General features: G+C 45.2%; 1 protein-coding gene across 1 annotated transcript in view; it reads left to right on the top strand.

The window, feature by feature from the left end:
* Positions 1-17,375, top strand: part of LOC124771063 (retinol dehydrogenase 14-like) — a 92,049-nt gene extending 74,674 nt beyond the window's left edge. Inside the window, exon 7 of the mRNA XM_047249283.1 lies at positions 17,171-17,375. Within this exon, the coding sequence (XP_047105239.1) occupies positions 17,171-17,275 (105 nt within the window). The 3' untranslated portion in view covers positions 17,276-17,375. The remainder of the gene's footprint in view (positions 1-17,170) is intronic.
* The last annotated feature ends 1,386 nt before the right edge of the window (positions 17,376-18,761 follow it).

Genomic DNA, 18,761 nt, shown 5'->3' on the forward strand with positions numbered 1-18,761 from the left:
TGCTATGGCGAAGAGAGTGACGCTCAAAACTGAGCCCTGTGGCACCCCATTCTCCTGGCGAAAGGTGTCTGACAGGACAGAACCCACACGTACCCTGAACTGTCGATCCATTAAAAAGGAATGAATAAAAAGAGGGAGGTGACCGTGAAGACCCCATGTATGCATGGTGCGGAGAATACCCGCCCTCCAACACGTGTCGTAAGCCTTCTCCAAATCAAAGAACACAGCCGCGGTCGGGCGCTTCCGCAAGAAGTTATTCATAATGAAGGTCGACAAGGTAACCAGATGGTCGACAGCAGAGCGGCGCCTACGAAATCCACATTGTACATTGGTAAGTAGGCGTCGAGACTCAAGCAGCCAAACCAATCGAGAGTTAACCATTCGCTCCATCACTTTACAGACACAGCTGGTAAGCGAGATGGGTCAATAACTGGAAGGCAAGTGCTTGTCCTTCCCCAGCTTAGGGATCGGGAGAAACAATAGACTCGCGCCAGCATGCGGGAACATGTCCCTCAATCCAGATGTGATTGTAAGTACGAAGAAGAAAACCTTTAACCACAGGAGAAAGGTTCTTCAGCAACTGAATACGAATAGAATCAGGCCCTGGAGCGGAGGACCGTGACTGGCCAAGTGTGTTTTCGAGTTCCCGCATGGTGAATGGGGCATTACATTATAACTTTCACGATTCGAGGAGCGGAAGTTAGGTGGCCTAGCCTCCTCTGCCTGTTTGCGGTGGAGGAATGCAGGGTGGTGATGAGTAGAGCTCGAAACCTCTGTGAAAAAGCAGCCGAAGGCATTGGAGACATCCTCGGGGGCCACAAGGACGTCATTCGTGACCGTCAAGCCAGAAACTGGTGAGTGGACCTTAGTGCCAGATAGCCGGTGCAGGCTACCCCAGACAACAGAAGAAGGAGTAAAACTGTTGAAGGTGCTTGTGAAAACAGCCCAGCTGGCCTTCTTGCTTTCTTTAATAATACGACGACACTGTGCACGTAATCGTTTATAATTGATACAATTCGCCACTGTAGGGTGGCGTTTAAAGGTGCGTAAAGCACGTCGACGAGCACGTAAAGCATCTCTACATGCTGCGGGCCACCAGGGGACCGGTACGCGATGTGGAGAAGAAGTAGGGTGAGGGATGGAGTATTCAACAGCAGTGAGAATGACTTCCGTGAGGTAAGCGACCTGACGATCGCAGCTTGTGAAGGTTTGATCCTGAAAGGTCACCCTGGAAGGGAAGAGCCCCCAGTCTGCTTTGGAGATGGTCCAACTAGATGAGCACGGAGAGGGGGTATGCTGCAGGAGATGGATAACACACGGGAAGTGGTCGCTCGAATATGTATCAGAAAGTGCATACCACTCAAACCGGCATGCAAGTTGGGTAGTACATATAGAGAGGTCTAAATGGGAATAGGTGTGAGATGTGTCCGAAAGAAAAATAGGGTCGCCAGTATTGAGGCAGACAAGAGTGAGCTGGTTGAAAAGGTCTGCTAACAGGGAGCCCCTCGGGCAGGATGTTGGAGAGCCCCAAAGGGGATGGTGGGCATTGAAGTCTCTAGTTAACAAAAATGGTGCAGGTAGCTGAGCAATAAGTTGCATCATGTCTGCCCTGGTAACGGCAGACGACGATGGAGTGTAAACGGTACAAATGGAAAATGTAAAAGTGGGGAGAGTAATTTGGATGGCAACTGCCTGCAGGCCGATGTGCAACATGATGGGATCGTAGTAAATATCATCCCGGACCAGCAACATAACCCCTCCATGAGCCGGGATACCTACCACAGGGGGTAGGTCAAAACGCACAGAGGTGTAGTGTGCCAAGGCAATTTGATCGCATGGGCGTAGCTTCGTTTCCTGGAGGGCTACGACGAGCGGACGGTGCAAGCGGAGCAGCAACTTCAAATCCTCTTGGTTGGAGCGAATGCTGCGAATATTCCAGTGAATAAGTGCCATCGTAAGAAGAAAAGGAAGATGAAAGAAGGGGTCACCTCGAAGGATGCTGAGGGCCTGGCTTCGAGCGAGCACTGCCGCCGCTATCAGTAGGCGGACAGTCATCGTCCATTAGTTCTATAGGTTCATCGGCCATCTTGGTAAGATGGCCAGGAGGGGGAGCTTCCTCCGCCGGTGAGCGGCCAGATGTTCGGCTACCAGCGGTGCGGCCAGGCGAAACGGATGACGGCCTGGGGCGGCAACCGCTGGGTGGCGCAGGAGAAGAAATGCGCCGTGGCGGAGAAGGAGAACTGTGCTTCCTATGAGCCTTCTTGGAAGGTCGTTTTGTGGAAGTACCAGTCGATGGCTGGGAGGTCGAGGTACGTAGGAAGTCTGCACGGGACAGTTCCTTTTTGAAGGCCTGTGCATCTGACTTCTGGGTCTTCGTCTTAGCAGAAGCTGATGAAGGGGCTGGTGTCTGTGGGGTGATGGGAGGAAGAGGAGACGTCGACCGCGCGATCTTAGCACTGGCCGAGCGGACGACCGTGGTGCTGAAGGTCAGATCGCATGTCTGGGTTGCCACCTCCCTGGTAGTCCGAGGAGAGGCGAGGACATTACTGTATTACCCCGCTGGGAGCAGCGTGGGCTTCCTACTAGCCAATAGCTTGCGAGCAGCCAAGGTGGACACTTTCTCTTTGACGCGAATTTCTTGGATACAGCGTTCTTCCTTATAGACGGGACAGTCGCGGGAGGATGCTGCATGGTCACCCTGACAGTTCACACAACGCGGAGACGGAGGTGGACAGTCCCCCTCATGGGCATCCCTGCCACAAGTGACACATTTAGCCGCATTGGAACAAGACTGTCGAGTGTGATTGAAACGCTGACACTGGTAGCAGCGTGTAGGTGTCGGGACATAGGGGCGAACAGAAATAACCTCGTAGCCCGCTTTGATGCGCGATGGCAGCTTAATACTATCAAAGGTCAAGAAAAGTGTCCGGGTCGGTACAAGGTCATTGTTGACCTTTTTCAGGACCCTATGGACAGCCGTCACTCCCTGCTCAGCGAGGAAAGACTGAATCTCCTCGTCAGTCAATCCGTCGAGGGATCTAGTATAGACCACACCACGAGACGAATTCAAAGTTCGGTGAGCCTCCACCCGGACAGGGAAAGTCTACAGGAGTGTGGCTCAAAGCAGTTTCTGTGCCTGAAAGGCGCTCTCAGTTTCTAGTAACAAGGTGCCATTATGCAACCTCGTACAAGACTTAACAGTACTGGCTATGGCATCTACGCCCTTCTGGATAACGAAAGGGTTGACAGAGGAAAAATCCTTTCCGTCCTCAGATCGAGAAATGACGAGGAACTGTGGGGTAGGCGGTAGTACTTTTGTCACTGGGGGCTTGTCATGTTTCCGTTTGTGGGCAGAAGTTGAGAGAGAAGAAGAGAAATCCATTGCGGAGGAATCCCCCATGATTGCCAGCGTCTCCGATGGCGCGCTCCTTCCTTATGGGGACCCTCTCAGAGGGCACTCCCGCATTAGGTGAATGTTTACACCTCAGGTCACACCTCCCGAGAAACAGACGGAGGGACCAATCGGCATGGTCAGAAGGTATCAGCTCAGGCAATCACCCCTCCCTGGGCCTGGCCTTTACCAGGGGGTACGTGCGTGCCTTACTTGTCTACCCAGGGCGGGGAATTACGCGTTACCCCGTCACCGGCTACGCGTGCGAATGCGTGGGTCGGCCTTCAGGCGCGCACAGGGAGGAAGGAAGGAAGAAGAGGAAAAGGAAGAGAGAGAGAGATGAGAGACTGACTCAAATGCTGAAGCGGAGACCAGAGAAGGCAAGGAGAAGAAGGCAAGGAGAAGAAGGCAAAGAGAAGAAGGCAAGGAGAAGAAGGCAAGGAGAAGAAGGCAAGGAGAAGAAGGCAAGGAGAAGAAGGCAAGGGAAAGAGTAAGGAAGACAGTGAGATGGAGAAGAACAAAGAAAGGAACCAACCAAAGAAGGAAGAAACGAGAAGTGAAAAACCAAAAAGACCACAATTATAGGTTGTGTGACCGTCCGTCTCTGGATGCAGGCGCTAACTACCCCCTTGAGAGGGATGGACTCCTTTTAGTTGCCTCTTACGACAGGCAGGAAGACCTCAGGCCTATTCTAACCCCCGGACCCGCAGGGGGGCTGCTGGGGTGGGTGGACTGCTGTGGCCTGTTGTGGGGTTGTGAACCACTGAGGGCTATGATGGGACAAAGCCTCTCCATCATTTCTAGGTTCCTGGTTCAATACACATACACCATGGACTTCGGGAAGATGATGGTTAAAATCCATGTCGAGCCTGCTGTGTCCTGCTACTAGTGCACATGAGTGCAAGTGTGCCAAGTGCAGTGTTGCCATGCTTGTATACTTAAATCAAGCACCAACTGTACCACCAAGGGCCGGCCACTAGAGGCAGTGTGTAAGAAGGGTGCACAAGGCACAATCTCTGTCGCAATGTCTACCAGTGACTTGCACCTATATACACGTGGAGCAGTGCTGACCCATTCTCACCATGTTCTTTCATTTTGTACCATTCACATCAGTTGTTCTGTGTATCTCTTATGTTGCAACTTCTGTATGATTGTTTTGTGTTGTTACATGTAGAGTCACAAGAGGCTTATTTCTGTTATTGTTTGGAGGTTTATGAATAAAGCTCTATTTGTGTTACTTGGTTACTAAATGATTGGTAATGAGTTTGGAATGGTTTCTACATGTGCAGTCTTAAAGTGCTGTTTCATCTTGTTTAGTCATTATGGACACTGTACTGCTGGCCATGACTGAGTAGCTTACTTTGGCAGTGACCACTTTGTTGGATTCCATTAACAGTCAGGGTACCATTCCACCAATTCCACCAATCTGTCCACCCAGTTTTCCTCCATGTGATGATTCATCAAACGAGTGTTTGAAAGCTTACAAGAAAAGACTCAAGCAGCATTTTTTGGCTGTCAGTGTGAATGTGCAGGTTCAGTCCAACTACTATTGCAGACCAATGCATGCCATTGCAGAGCAAGTTGAATTCTACCTATGCTGCAAGAAACCAAACTAGTCATACAGGCCCTGGGCAGCTGAATGTCACAGCATTATTGTTGCCTGTAATGACTTACGTAGACTGTTTGGTGCTTTACGCTATTATGGCTTTACTTTGTGAAAACCTCCTTTGGCAGAAGTTTTGCAAATAGCACAATCTTTTGAAGTTTTACAGACAGCTTGTGACCATATTGAAGCATGGAGCAATGTGGCGGTAGTGTCACAAGATGTGCCCACTAGGATGAAAGATAGCTTGCATGAAGAAGCAGCAGTGGTGGTGGTAAACATGCGGGCCCAGAGCAAAGCAGATCAAGGCCAGCTGAAGCAGCTGTGACCACCACAGCACAAGTGTCAGTGTTCTGTTTCCATCTTGTCTTTTACATTTTGTCCAGAATCGACATTAGCATGCTGTAAGAGCTGGGCTACTTGTAATGCTTGCCAAAAGAAAGGCCACATTGCCTGTGTGTGTCATTCAGTGAAGGTTGCACAGCATGTGGACATGGATGTAAAACTGTGTGTCTCCAATGCTTGTGACTTCTCCCAAGTTGTTCATCAAGGTAAGTGTTTTTCGCCTTGTGCTCTAGCTACAGGTCGACCCAAGTGTTGCAGTGGCATTATTGAATTCTCAAGCCTGTGTGTGTTTAGGCTACCTGCCATTGACACCAGTCATGCAGTAGCTTTTCAGTTATAAAAAAAACAGACCATTGCACTGTTTGACAATTTATGGCATCTGGCTCTTACAAGTCAGTGGTTCATTCCATTACATTTTTGATTGTTGCTGATGCCAGTGCTAAGAACTTATTCAGGATGGATGCATTTCAGGTATTTTGAGCTTCTGTCATGATGCAAGCTGTTATGTCTAGTGCATGGTTGTCTCCACTGGTTGTAGTTTAGGAACTGTCGGGCAAACTATGCCTTTGTGGTGACTTCATTACTACTGTCAACACACATTGATTACAGATACGTTTCACCTCACACGCCAGAAGGAACTGTTGGTGAAATTATCGAGTGGCCAGTAGTTTTCTAAAATTGATTTGTCTGAAGTGTATCTGCAGGTTCCTATGGACAAAGAGTCTTGGCAAGTTCTGGTTTTCAATACTCCTTTTGGTCTCTATCAATATTTGCACCTGCCTTTTGGTTGGCTAGCACCCCTGCTATTTTACAATGATTTTTAGAGCAACTGACTATGTCTGTCCTGGATAGCATTAATTATCTGGATGACATTGTTGTCACAGGCTCCTCCACGACCAATCACTTGAAATATATGTGCACTTTGTTTTCCGTCTTACAGTCAGCAGCCTTCTATTGTTTATTTGTGTTTCAAAGTCTCATGGAACGGGGTTTGCGCTTTGCCAGACCACAGCTAGGTGGTTATGTTTAGGCCTCTCCCCTTGTCCATGAAGGAGCTCTAGGCCTTCCTAGGGAAAATAATCTACTACCATAAAGTCCTGCAGGGGATAGAAACATTGGTCCACCCATTGCATGCCTTGTCATGCAAGAATGTACCTATTTGCTGGGCCCTAGATTGCAAACATGCTTTTCAAATTTTGAAATCCAAATTACTCTCAGCCGCTTGTTTATCTAGGTTCTCTCCAGACCATCACATACTTTTGATGAATGACACCTCACAGTGTAGCCTCAGCATGATCCTAGTGCACCAAAATGCTAATGGCTCTGAATGAACTGTTGCTTTTACCCATAAAACTCACTCTGGCCCTTCAGCATTACCCTCAGGTGAAAAAGAGAGACTCTTACCATAGTTTATGCTCTTCAGAAATTTCATACGTTTTTGTTCCCGTGATGGCAGTCATCATGTTATGGCTCCACCATTCCACCCTCAATCAATTAGAAAGGTGGAACCATTAGTAAGTATGTTCAAGTCCCAAATGAAAAAGTTTTCTGTGGATTCTTTGCCATACGATGCCCTTCTCCATTTTCTGAGTGCCTATTGCTTCACACCTACATGCTTCACTGGCTTCTGCAGTCTATGCTGCACTTGCCGTGGTTGGGACTGTCTGGCCGCTTCATGCCGGGATTGCTGGTGTGGGCACCAGGGTTTGGTTGCTGGCCCAAGTGGATACACCATCAGAGATGCTATCTTTGTGATGTCCTTGCAGCCAATGTGCTGGTGGCATGCCAGTTTGATCAGATTCAACCCTGATCACTGCCTGCACACCCAACCACCGCCAGGAGCTACCAGTTTGCAGGTGTGGCCCCAGTCACTGCAGCCCACCCTACCACCATCTGCCTTGGGACCATCATCACATGCTGTGGAGGCATCCCCATCATACTGGCTGCCTCCTCCATGTGTGGGGCCCTGTAGTTCCAGCTTCCCGGACTAGGTGCTGACCTGTCTCTGGCCTAGGCTATGTCGCCACTGCCTGCTGTTTTGGTTGGGCTGTCTCCACCGTCCCCTCAGCCATCATCGCCCCAGCCATCATCGCCCCAGCCATCATCGCCCCAGCCATCATCGCCCCAGCCATCATCGCCCCAGCCATCATCGCCCCAGCCATCATCGCCCCAGCCATCATCGCCCCAGCCATCATCGCCCCAGCCATCATCGCCCCAGCCATCATCGCCCCAGCCATCATCGCCCCAGCCATCATCGCCCCAGCCATCATCGCCCCAGCCATCATCGCCCCAGCCATCATCGCCCCAGCCATCATCGCCCCAGCCATCATCGCCCCAGCCATCATCGCCCCAGCCATCATCGCCCCAGCCATCATCGCCCCAGCCATCATCGCCCCAGCCATCATCGCCCCAGCCATCATCGCCCCAGCCATCATCGCCCCAGCCATCATCGCCCCAGCCATCATCGCCCCAGCCATCATCGCCCCAGCCATCATCGCCCCAGCCATCATCGTCGGAGGGTATAGCACCATCTCTTCCACACTGAGAACTGCCTGCTGATAACGATGCTGAAATGGCAATAGCACCAACCTCCCTAACGCAGTTGTTGGGGGGCTGCATGAGCCCATCACCCTTGGACATGCCTGCATTTCCATGCATTCCTGCCCTGTGCTCTAGTGCTCAACTGGTACATTGTACCACCCTAGCTTTGGCACCAGCTGCCATTTCTCCAGATTCGACATGTGTGTGTCTCATCAGGCTGCTGGCAGCTCCTCCATCGCCTGGGCACCCTTGTCGCATGAGGGAGAGATGTGCTGTGTCCAGCTACAGGTGCATATGTGTGCGTGTGCGAGTTTGCTGAGGGTAGTGTTGCTGCACGTATGTACTTAAGTCAAACACAAATGATCAGCATGGGTGGCCAATAGAGGCTGTCTGTAGGAAGCACGCATGTAGCACAGTCTCCACTGAACTTTCTACTGGCAACTCATGTCTATAAACATGTGGAGCAGTACTGACTCACTCTCACTACACACTTTTAGTTTGTATCACTAACAACAATTGTTACTGTGTCACTGATTTTGCACCTTCTGTATGATTCTTTTGCACTGTTACATGTGGAGTCACAAGAGGCTTATTTCCATTATTTATTTTATTTGAATTTTTCTTGTATTACTTCCTTGCCATAAAGCCATCCAGATTAGGTTGACCATAATTTCTCTAATTTGCTTCAGGTAAATGCTGGGATTGTTCCTTTGGAAGGCATGGCCAATTTCGTACCCTATACTTTTAACAATCTGAGCTGGTCATCTATCTCTAATGGCCTGAATGTCAATAGGATGCAGTAGTATACCGACCCAATACTGGTTACGTAGTGACTCACGACTCAATACTGGTTACACAGTGACTTGACCATGGAATGGACATTTCATTATTCTACATTAGTTGCATTGAACGTAGTTCTTACTTAGATGACTGTTGAGAAGCTGGCTTTGTTGTCTTCTTACAGAGGTATGCATGAATAATGAATTTTTGTTGTATAGTCTTATACTAGTATGTAAACTTATAAAACAAAATTTCCAATACTGTACAGTATCAGATAATTCTGATTATATCTCAAGCTCGATTATGCCCTCAAAATTCCACAGGTAAGTATTTACCAGATGGGGGGTGGGAATCCCTCAGAACAGTGATGCAACAACCCAATGCTAATAAAAAATTTCTTCTTTTCAGTATAAAACAATGGAAAATCCAGGATGGAAAGTTTCAGTATTATGGAAAAGAAAGTTACTACTCACCATATAGCGGAGATGCTGTCAGAGACAGGCACAACAAAAAGACTGTCACAAATAAAGCTTTCGGCCATTAAGGACACACAGACACACACACACACACACACACACACACACACACACACACACACACACACACACACACACACAGTCGCAAGCCACAATGTCAGCACCAGTGCATGATGGGAGTGATGACTGGGTGGGGTTAAGGAGGAGGCTGGGGCAGGAAGGGGGAGGGATGATAGAGTAGGGGTGGCGGACAGTGAAGTGCAGCTGGGGAGTGTGCAGGGATGACATTAAGAGTGGGTAGGCTGCTATGTGCAGTTGGGAGGTTAGATGGAGGACAGGGGAGAGGTGGTGGGGGTCCATAAAAGGAGAGAAGTAAAAGACTGGGTGTGATGGTGGAATGAGGGATGTGTAGTGCCGGAATGGGAAAAAGGGAGGGGCTGGATGGGTGAGGACAATGACTAATGAAGGTTGAGGCCAGGAGGGTTACGGGAACATAGGATATATTGCAGGGAAAGTTCTCACCTGCACAATTCAGGAAAGCTGGAGTTGGTAGGAAGGATCTATATGGAACAGACTGTGAAGCAGTCATTGAAATGAAGAATGTCATGTTTGGTGGTGTGTCCTGCAACAGTTGTTTCTTGGCCACAGTTTGTCGGTGGCCGCTCATGTGGACAGACAGCTTGTTGGTTGTCATGTCCATAAAGAATACAGCAGTGGTTGCCACTTAGGCTGTAGATCACATGACTGATTTCACAGGTAGGTCTGCCTTTGATGGGATAGGTGATGTTAGTGACTGGACTGGAGTAGGTGATTATGGGAGGATGTATGGGGTCTTGCATCTAGGTCTATTACAGGGGTATGAGCAGTGAGGTAAAGGGTTGGGAGCAGGGGTTATGTAGGGATGGATAAGTATATTGTGTGGTTTGATGGACAGCAGAATACCACTGTGGGAGGGATGGGAAGGATAGTGGGCAGGACATCGCTCATTTCAGGGCAGACATTGCTCATTTCAGGGCATGATGAGAGATGGTCAAAACTCTGGCAGAGAATGCAATTCAGATGCTCCAGTCCTGGGTGCTACTGAGTTACAAGGGGAATAGTTCTCTGTGGCCGGACAGTGGGACTTTGGGAGGTGGTGGGAGACTGGAAAGATAAGGCACAGGAGATTTGTTTTTGTACAAGGTTGGGAGGATGATTATGGTCTGTGAAGGCTTCAGTGAGAACCTCAGTATATTTTGAGAGTGTCCTCTGTCACTGCAGTTACAATGACCATAGATGGAAATTGGAAATTTGTGTTAAGTTCCTATGCGACCAAACATCTGATGTCATCAGTTCCTAGGCTTAAACACTACTTAACCTAACTTAAACTGATTCACACTAAAGACAACACACAAACCCATGCCCAAGGGAGGACTTGAACCTCTGATGGGGGGGAGTCGCGCAAACTGTGACAAGGTGCCTCAGACTGTGTGGCAACCCTGTGTAGCTAGGCTTTATGGAAGGGACTTCTTGGCAATGAGTGGGTGGCAGCTGTCATAGTGGAGGTATTGCTGGTGGTTTAGTAGGTTTGATATGAACAGAGGTAATGATGTAGCCATCTTTGAGGTGGAGGTCAACATCTAGGAAGGTGGCTCATTGGGTCGAGTAGGACCAGTTGAAGCAAATGGGGGAGAAGTTGTTGAGTTTCTGGAGGATTGTGGATAGGGTGTCCTCACCCTCGATCCAGATTGCAAAGATGTCATCAATGAATCTGAACCAGGTGAGGAGTTTAGGATTGTGAGTGTTTAGGAAGAATTCCTCTAGATGGCCCTTGAATAAGTTGGCATAGGATGGTGCCATGCAGGTGCCCATAGCCATGCCCAGGAATTGTTTGTAGGTAATGCCTTCAAAGGAGAAGTAATTGTGGGTGAGGATATAGTTGGTCATGGTGACTAGGAAGGAGGTTGTTGGTTTGGAATCCATCGGGCATTTGGAAAGGTAGAGTTCAATAGCAGTAAGGCTATGGGCATTAGGAATGTTAGTTAATATCGATGTGTCATCAATGTGATGAACAGGGCACCATGTGGTAAATGAGACAGGAACTGTGGAGTGTCAGTGGAGGAAATGGTTGGTATCTTTTATATAGGAGGATAGGTTCTGGGTAATAGGTTGAAGGTGTTGGTTTACAAGAACAGACATTCTCTCAGTGGAGTCACAGTAATCAGCCACAATGGTGTGTCCTGGGTGGTTGGGTTTATGGACTTAAGGAAGCATGTAGAAGGTAGGAGTGTAGGGAGTGGTAGGGGTGAGCAGAGAGGTGGACTCCAGGGAGAGGTCCTGGGATGGGCCTAAGATTTGGGGAGTGACTGGGGATCCTGCTGGATTTCTGGAATGGGGATGTCCTTCTGCCATGTACCACAAGGATGGTCTTGTCTTCTGGTATTGATCTGCAATCAATTCCTTTACTATGCTTTTATCAGCAGTTATGGTTCTTACTCTGGTGCCCATCATTTCAATACCACTTCCTCATAGCATACATTTGTTCAAGTACATAGGCACTAATCTTTCACTTTATTGGCCTACAAACATAATCTTTGCTCTAGTTCAATTGGCAAAATACACACATACTAAAACAAATAATTGATTTGGAAGGAACGGAATTAGAAGACTGACAAGTCAAAGAAAGCAAGGTAAAATTTTCTAACATGTACCATTCAATCAACAACAAAGCAAACATCATCATTAGCAGTTATTACATTGAAATTGTTAGGTGATCAGTAGCATGTTCAAATGACAATTAAAGAACTGTAAGTGTACATAAATTTTATACACAAGAAAATATAATCATTAAATGTTCTTACATTAATGTGTACACCAACAGATAAATGGACAATCATACTAGCATACTGAAACAGGTCATGATATGACAGTGTGTTTCACAACATGTCTGCAACTTGATCAAGTGAAATAAATTTAACTTAGCAAAGCTTTTCAGATACACTTGTCCAGCAATATTGAGCCCTCCCCCCTCCCCACCACACCCAATATCCTTTGATATATTGTTCATAGTAAATTTAATGAAATTCACATAAGTAAACAAATCCTAAGTCTGTGCCCTAATGCATTGCCATGGTACCCAGAATAATTTGTAATACAGAATGGTTGTCAACTGACACAGGTAACACAATAAAAAAAGCTGTGCATAAATAAATAATATCTGAAAATATTTTATAATGCTAATTGAACTGATGTATCTCATTCTGTATCTATGATCAGTATTTTCATTGTGAAATTTATTTCATGAAGAAATAGACAAGATGCCTCCAAATAATGAGAAAAGTGTTATATGAGGGGAGTCAAGAACTTTCTAGCCTAACAAATAGATGATAGAAATTTCATAATACCAATTTATTTTTCAACATAATACCTGTGTACACTAATACACTTGTGTGCACCCTCAGATAACTTTTGTAAACCATTAAAATAAAATATCTTCAATTTCAATTCCAACCAAGCATTCACTGCATCATCATTGTCAAATGGTTGTCCTTTGAGGTCTTTTTTTAGGTTTGGGAAAATAAAGTCTGATGGAGCCAAAGCTGGAGAATAAGGCAGATGATATAACAATTCAAGCCCACAGTCATGCAGAGTTCCCAGTGTTACGAGGGCTTTGTGTGCCTGTGTGTTGTGCTGATGCAAAAGAACTCCGTGAGCTAATTTTATGTGCCTTTTTTTTCTTTATCTCTTCTCTCAAATGGTGCAGGAGGGTGCAATAGTATGATGCATTGACAGCTACACCCTTTTGCAATTAATCCATCATAATTACCCCTTCTGCGTCCTAGAAGACTGATGCCACCATCTTACTGGCTGATTTTTGCACATGGAATTTTTTTGTATGGGAGATGAAGGATGTTTCCAATTTTGTGACTGCTGTTTTGTCTCGCTCAAAGTGGTGAACCTACATTTTGTCCATTGTCACATACTCTGCAAGAAAACCTGCTTCATCCATTTCAAATTGGCGAATGTTTTCTTCACAACACTGTACATGCTCCTGTCACTGATCTGCATTCAAGTCTTTTGAGACTCACTGAGATGAAACTTCCCATACTCCCAAAATACCCACAACAATACCATGAGCACACCCATGGGAAATTCCAAACGTGGTTTCAATGTGCTGCAACATTGATTGACAATCCTGCAAGCTCATATTGTAAATTGCAGTCATTGTTTCATCAGTGGCAATGGTGACAGGCTTTCTGCTCCTTGGCACATGCTCCACACTTGTTATTCCGTGTTTGGAGTCAGATAATCAGTTTTTCACTGTTGCATAAGATGGGGCACTGTCCTTAAGTGTATTACGCATGTCCTCCACAATTCCCTTGAGCGTCATTGCTTTCAAATGAAGATATTCAGTCACAGCACGGTTCTTGGTTCTCTTTATATTTGCCATTTTGCTTACACTACAGTATGCAATGCATCCTAGCAGCAAAGCTAATGAACCTGGAGCCACAAAATTTGACTTGCATACCCACTGGGTCACCATAAAAGTAGGCGGTGTTCATGTGAGACATTAGTGTAACTACACTCCTGGAAATTGAAATAAGAACACCGTGAATTCATTGTCCCAGGAAGGGGAAACTTTATTGACACATTCCCGGGGTCAGATACATCACATGATCACACTGACAGAACCACAGGCACATAGACACAGGCAACAGAGCATGCACAATGTCGGCACTAGTACAGTGTATATCCACCTTTCGCAGCAATGCAGGCTGCTATTCTCCCATGGAGACGATCGTAGAGATGCTGGATGTAGTCCTGTGGAACGGCTTGCCATGCCATTTCCACCTGGCGCCTCAGTTGGACCAGCGTTCGTGCTGGACGTGCAGACCGCGTGAGATGACGCTTCATCCAGTCCCAAACATGCTCAATGGGGGACAGATCCGGAGATCTTGCTGGCCAGGGTAGTTGACTTACACCTTCTAGAGCACATTGGGTGGCACGGGATACATGCGGACGTGCATTGTTCTTTTGGAACAGCAAGTTCCCTTGCCGGTCTAGGAATGGTAGAACGATGGGTTCGATGACGGTTTGGATGTACCGTGCACTATTCAGTGTCCCCTCGACGATCACCAGTGGTGTACGGCCAGTGTAGGAGATCGCTCCCCACACCATGATGCCAGGTGTTGGCCCTGTGTGCCTCGGTCGTATGCAGTCCTGATTGTGGCGCTCACCTGCACGGCGCCAAACACGCATACGACCGTCATTGGCACCAAGGCAGAAGCGACTCTCATCGCTGAAGACGACACGTCTCCATTCGTCCCTCCATTCACGCCTGTCGCGACACCACTGGAGGCGGGCTGCACGATGTTGGGGCGTGTGCGGAAGACGGCCTAACGGTGTGCGGCACCGTAGCCCAGCTTCATGGAGACGGTTGCGAATGGTCCTCGCCGATACCCCAGGAGCAACAGTGTCCCTAATTTGCTGGGAAGTGGCGGTGCGGTCCCCTACGGCACTGCGTAGGATCCTACGGTCTTGGCGTGCATCCGTGCGTCGCTGCGGTCCGGTCCCAGGTCGACGGGCACGTGCACCTTCCGCCGACCACTGGCGACAACATCGATGTACTGTGGAGACCTCACGCCCCACGTGTTGAGCAATTCGGCGGTACGTCCACCCGGCCTCCCGCATGCCCACTATACGCCCTCGCTCAAAGTCCGTCAACTGCACATACGGTTCACGTCCATGCTGTCGCGGCATGCTACCAGTGTTAAAGACTGCGATGGAGCTCCGTATGCCACGGCAAACTGGCTGACACTGACGGCGGTGGTGCACAAATGCTGCGCAGCTAGCGCCATTCGACGGCCAACACCGCGGTTCCTGGTGTGTCCGCTGTGCCGTGCATGTGATCATTGCTTGTACAGCCCTCTCGCAGTGTCCGGAGCAAGTATGGTAGGTCTGACACACTGGTGTCAATGTGTTCTTTTTTCCATTTCCAGGAGTGTATCTTGGACAAGACACTTTTTGACTGCCTTTGTATTTCATGAAAAAATTAGTAATGCCTACAAAGGTAATGGCAATCAGTGTATATCATGTAACTAAATGTACTGAAAAATCATATCAGCACATCATAAAATACTGAAGATTGTAAGTAAATCAAAGGAAAATGTAAATATCCTTAACCAGTCACATAAGTGATAACATTCAGGCAATGTTCATTCATAAGCATTGGTTTTCTGAATGCTATTCAAAGTCAAAGTAATGTATGTGTTTGTCAGTGAAAGTAACATGTGTCCGTGACTTTACACAGCAGTGTCAAAATACTGTAATCATGTAGCAAAAAGACTAAATCATGTAGCATGACAAATCCAGTTTATCAGCCTTTTACATTACACAGACAAATATTGAAAATTCATTTGTTCAAGAATGATAAGTGTCCTCACATTTTGTTAATAGTATATATTAGCATTTGAAGTTGTTTTAATGAAAAAATAACTGTCATTAACACATGAAAAAAATATTTGGAAAACAATAAAATTTGCAAAATTAATTTATGTCAAATTCTCTGATACATGGTTTTATTTCAGTAAGATTCTTCAGTCCAAATGATTTTCTTAATTTCAGATAGGTCAGCCCGTAAGTATTGGGGTATGGGTTTGCCAATACCTCAGAGGGACCCTGTGTACGTATCAAGATTTTTTTTTAAACTCAGCTGTCATCAGTTTTTATTTCTCATGTGTCTCAACTAAAAACAAGTCTCCTACATTCAACTGTGTTCCTTTACCCCTAATATCATGTCTGTTTCAATGGTGTCTCTCTCCTGTGCTGAGATAGGTTTACACTCTGGAAATTCAATGTATTTATCAATAAGATTAGGTGTTTTTTTTTATCAATTAGTATTTCATGTGGTGAAAAGCATGTGGATGTGTCTTGCTAACTGTTCATCGTGTCTTCACTGTTAACTAAGGGTTCAACCCAGGATGGGCGTCTGTCTGCAGTAAATACTGCACAGCATATTGATTTCTCTCTCATACCTCCCTGCAAGACTACTGTCTGGATGATAAACTGATATTAAAATGTGTTTTATTTCTGACCTCTCAATGAATGCCTACCATGAATTTGAGACAAACTGTGATCTGTTATCAGACATCATTGCTCCAAGCATGCCTACCTGTGTAAAATAGTCCGCTATTTTTGAAATCCAGTCCAGGTTAGAACTATTAGTCTGGCCCCTGTGTCCAAAGATGACAGTGGCCATGTGTGTGTATGAATGTGTGCATGTGTTTTTCTAAATATAATGAGGAACTTGGTCCAGTAGCTTACTCTACTTTTAAATGTGCTTGTCTGCTGCTCTCTGCCTCCTCTGTTTAGTGTCTACACTTACCAGTCATAACTGGACATAGAAGCAAATCCCCTGTTGGCTTTTATAATTGTTTAAATTGTTTTATTTTCAATATGTGATTGTTTTAACCTACAATTATCTGCATGACAAGTTAGTTTCTTCTACAAACAGTTTAATCACTCACACAATATTTCATGACATCAGATTCCAACAAAGTTCAGCATGTTTGTATTCTTGATAAGCCATGTATCACATAGTGCAAAACAAAGTCAATAATCATTTAATGTTAGCTCCAGATTCAAAATTTGTACTCCACATCGCCAAAACTGCCATGTTTTGTCACAGATATTTTGAATAAAATCACTGTTTTTGCATTATGGGAACGGGATGCATGTAGAGGTATACTGAACAAACTGTCCCACAAATATCTGCACATAAATATATATTTCCACAGGAGACGTACACATGTACACAGCACGAGACATAAATGCAGGCTGCTAGAATAACACGGCGGCTTGAATGTCTATCTCTGTCGAAGATCATTTTGTTCATGGTCAATATGACCTATTGATGCCACATCATCATCATCATCATCATCATCATCATCATCGTGTGTGTGTGTGTGTGTGTGTGTGTGTGTGTGTGTGTGTGTGTGTGTGTGTGTGTGTGTGTCAAGTCTCATGTTAACTTAATCTATTTCTTTATCATTACAGGACGACAAGCCATTACCTCTGGCATCAGATGAGGGTATGGCGAAGAAGCTCTGGGAGATCACTGAACAATTTGTGGGTCTCAAACCAGAAGAGAAATTCTGGTGAATAATACATGCCTTGGTTGTGAAAGGCTACTGTTACTAATATTTCTGTGAATCTACTAAGATATTTTGATATTTTAATAAAATATTATCTTCATGTTGAATTATGCTTTGAAATGTCATTCCTTCTAATCCATTTTCCAATGTATTTTCTGTGTTATTGGGGATCAGTTTCTGACATGGTAGTTTGTTGTTATGTATTTATTATTTGGTAGAATTTACATTAACATGCAACAAACAGGAAAAACATGGATTAGAGGCCTAAATATAAAAAACATCAAATATATTGTTTTCATCTCAGTTAGCATATTATGATCTTCGTTTATACTATAAGTAATAGATTTATTAATCTGCTGTGACAGAAATTGTGACAGGTAAATGAAACCATATGTATGGTTTGGGTTAGTTTAGTCCATAGTTCATATTTTGCAATGATATTAGGCACATTGAGAGGGTATGAGATTTTCCATGGTGTTTCCAGTAATAATTCTGATTAAAGTCAGTGGGCTAATCAGAATCTTCCATACCAAGGTAGTATGTAGATGAACCAGTTTGACAAATTTTGTGTTACTGGGAAGAGGGATAACATTGTCTTCTCAAGCACTAGAGTTACCTCTATTTGGAATTATTGTTTCTTTGGAATACATGCTGTTGCTGTTCTGTCTGTCTGTCTGTCTGAGGTATTCCTTTTGGACTCTGCGTGGTGCTGAGTTTGGTTGAACTGCACCTAATATCAATCCAGAAGTGCAACAAAGAGATGTATGTTCTGTACATTGCTTCAAGTAACATTAATAACCCAAATATCTGATGAACAAAAATTACAACAACATTAACCATTCTTTGTATGTTCATATTATGAGCTCATCTGTATAATACAATGAGAGTGAGTCATCATATAAAAAGAAGAGATTAAATAGTGTTTTATTCATGAGTTGTTGAGCTGATCTTTCAGCAGAGTGACTAATAATTACTGTAACAAGTAACTAAGAAGAATCTGTTGGAAGTCCATTAACTTTTACTGCATCAGAAGAGTTTACAGTCTTGGACTATCACACAATGTCACAATCCAAGTTTTGTACCAATTAAACAATATTGCTTAAAATTTTTGATTCATACAAAATGACAAAAAATTAGTTAATAATAATGATGAAAGATAACCAACAGTAACCAGCTATTGTAGATATCATCAAAAACAATGAGAAATTAAATTTGTTGTAGTATAATGTAACAATGATGAAGACTAATAGTCTGTATTAATTTACAAGCAGTCTTGCAGGCATAAGGAGAGTATATAAATTTATGGACATATACCATACTGCTGAAAAATACCGAGTCATTTATATAAATTGAAAAACTAGTTTCTAGTCATATTTGCATCTTTGGAAAACTGTGTTTATGTGTAGTTAGTCTATATGTTCTCTTATTCCATATTTTTAGCATTACACTTGGTTTTCACATGAAGATGATGCCTTTACCAATTTTAAATTTGT

This window comes from Schistocerca piceifrons, unplaced genomic scaffold, assembly GCF_021461385.2.
Source record: "Schistocerca piceifrons isolate TAMUIC-IGC-003096 unplaced genomic scaffold, iqSchPice1.1 HiC_scaffold_885, whole genome shotgun sequence".
Taxonomy (NCBI): Eukaryota; Metazoa; Arthropoda; class Insecta; order Orthoptera; family Acrididae; genus Schistocerca; species Schistocerca piceifrons.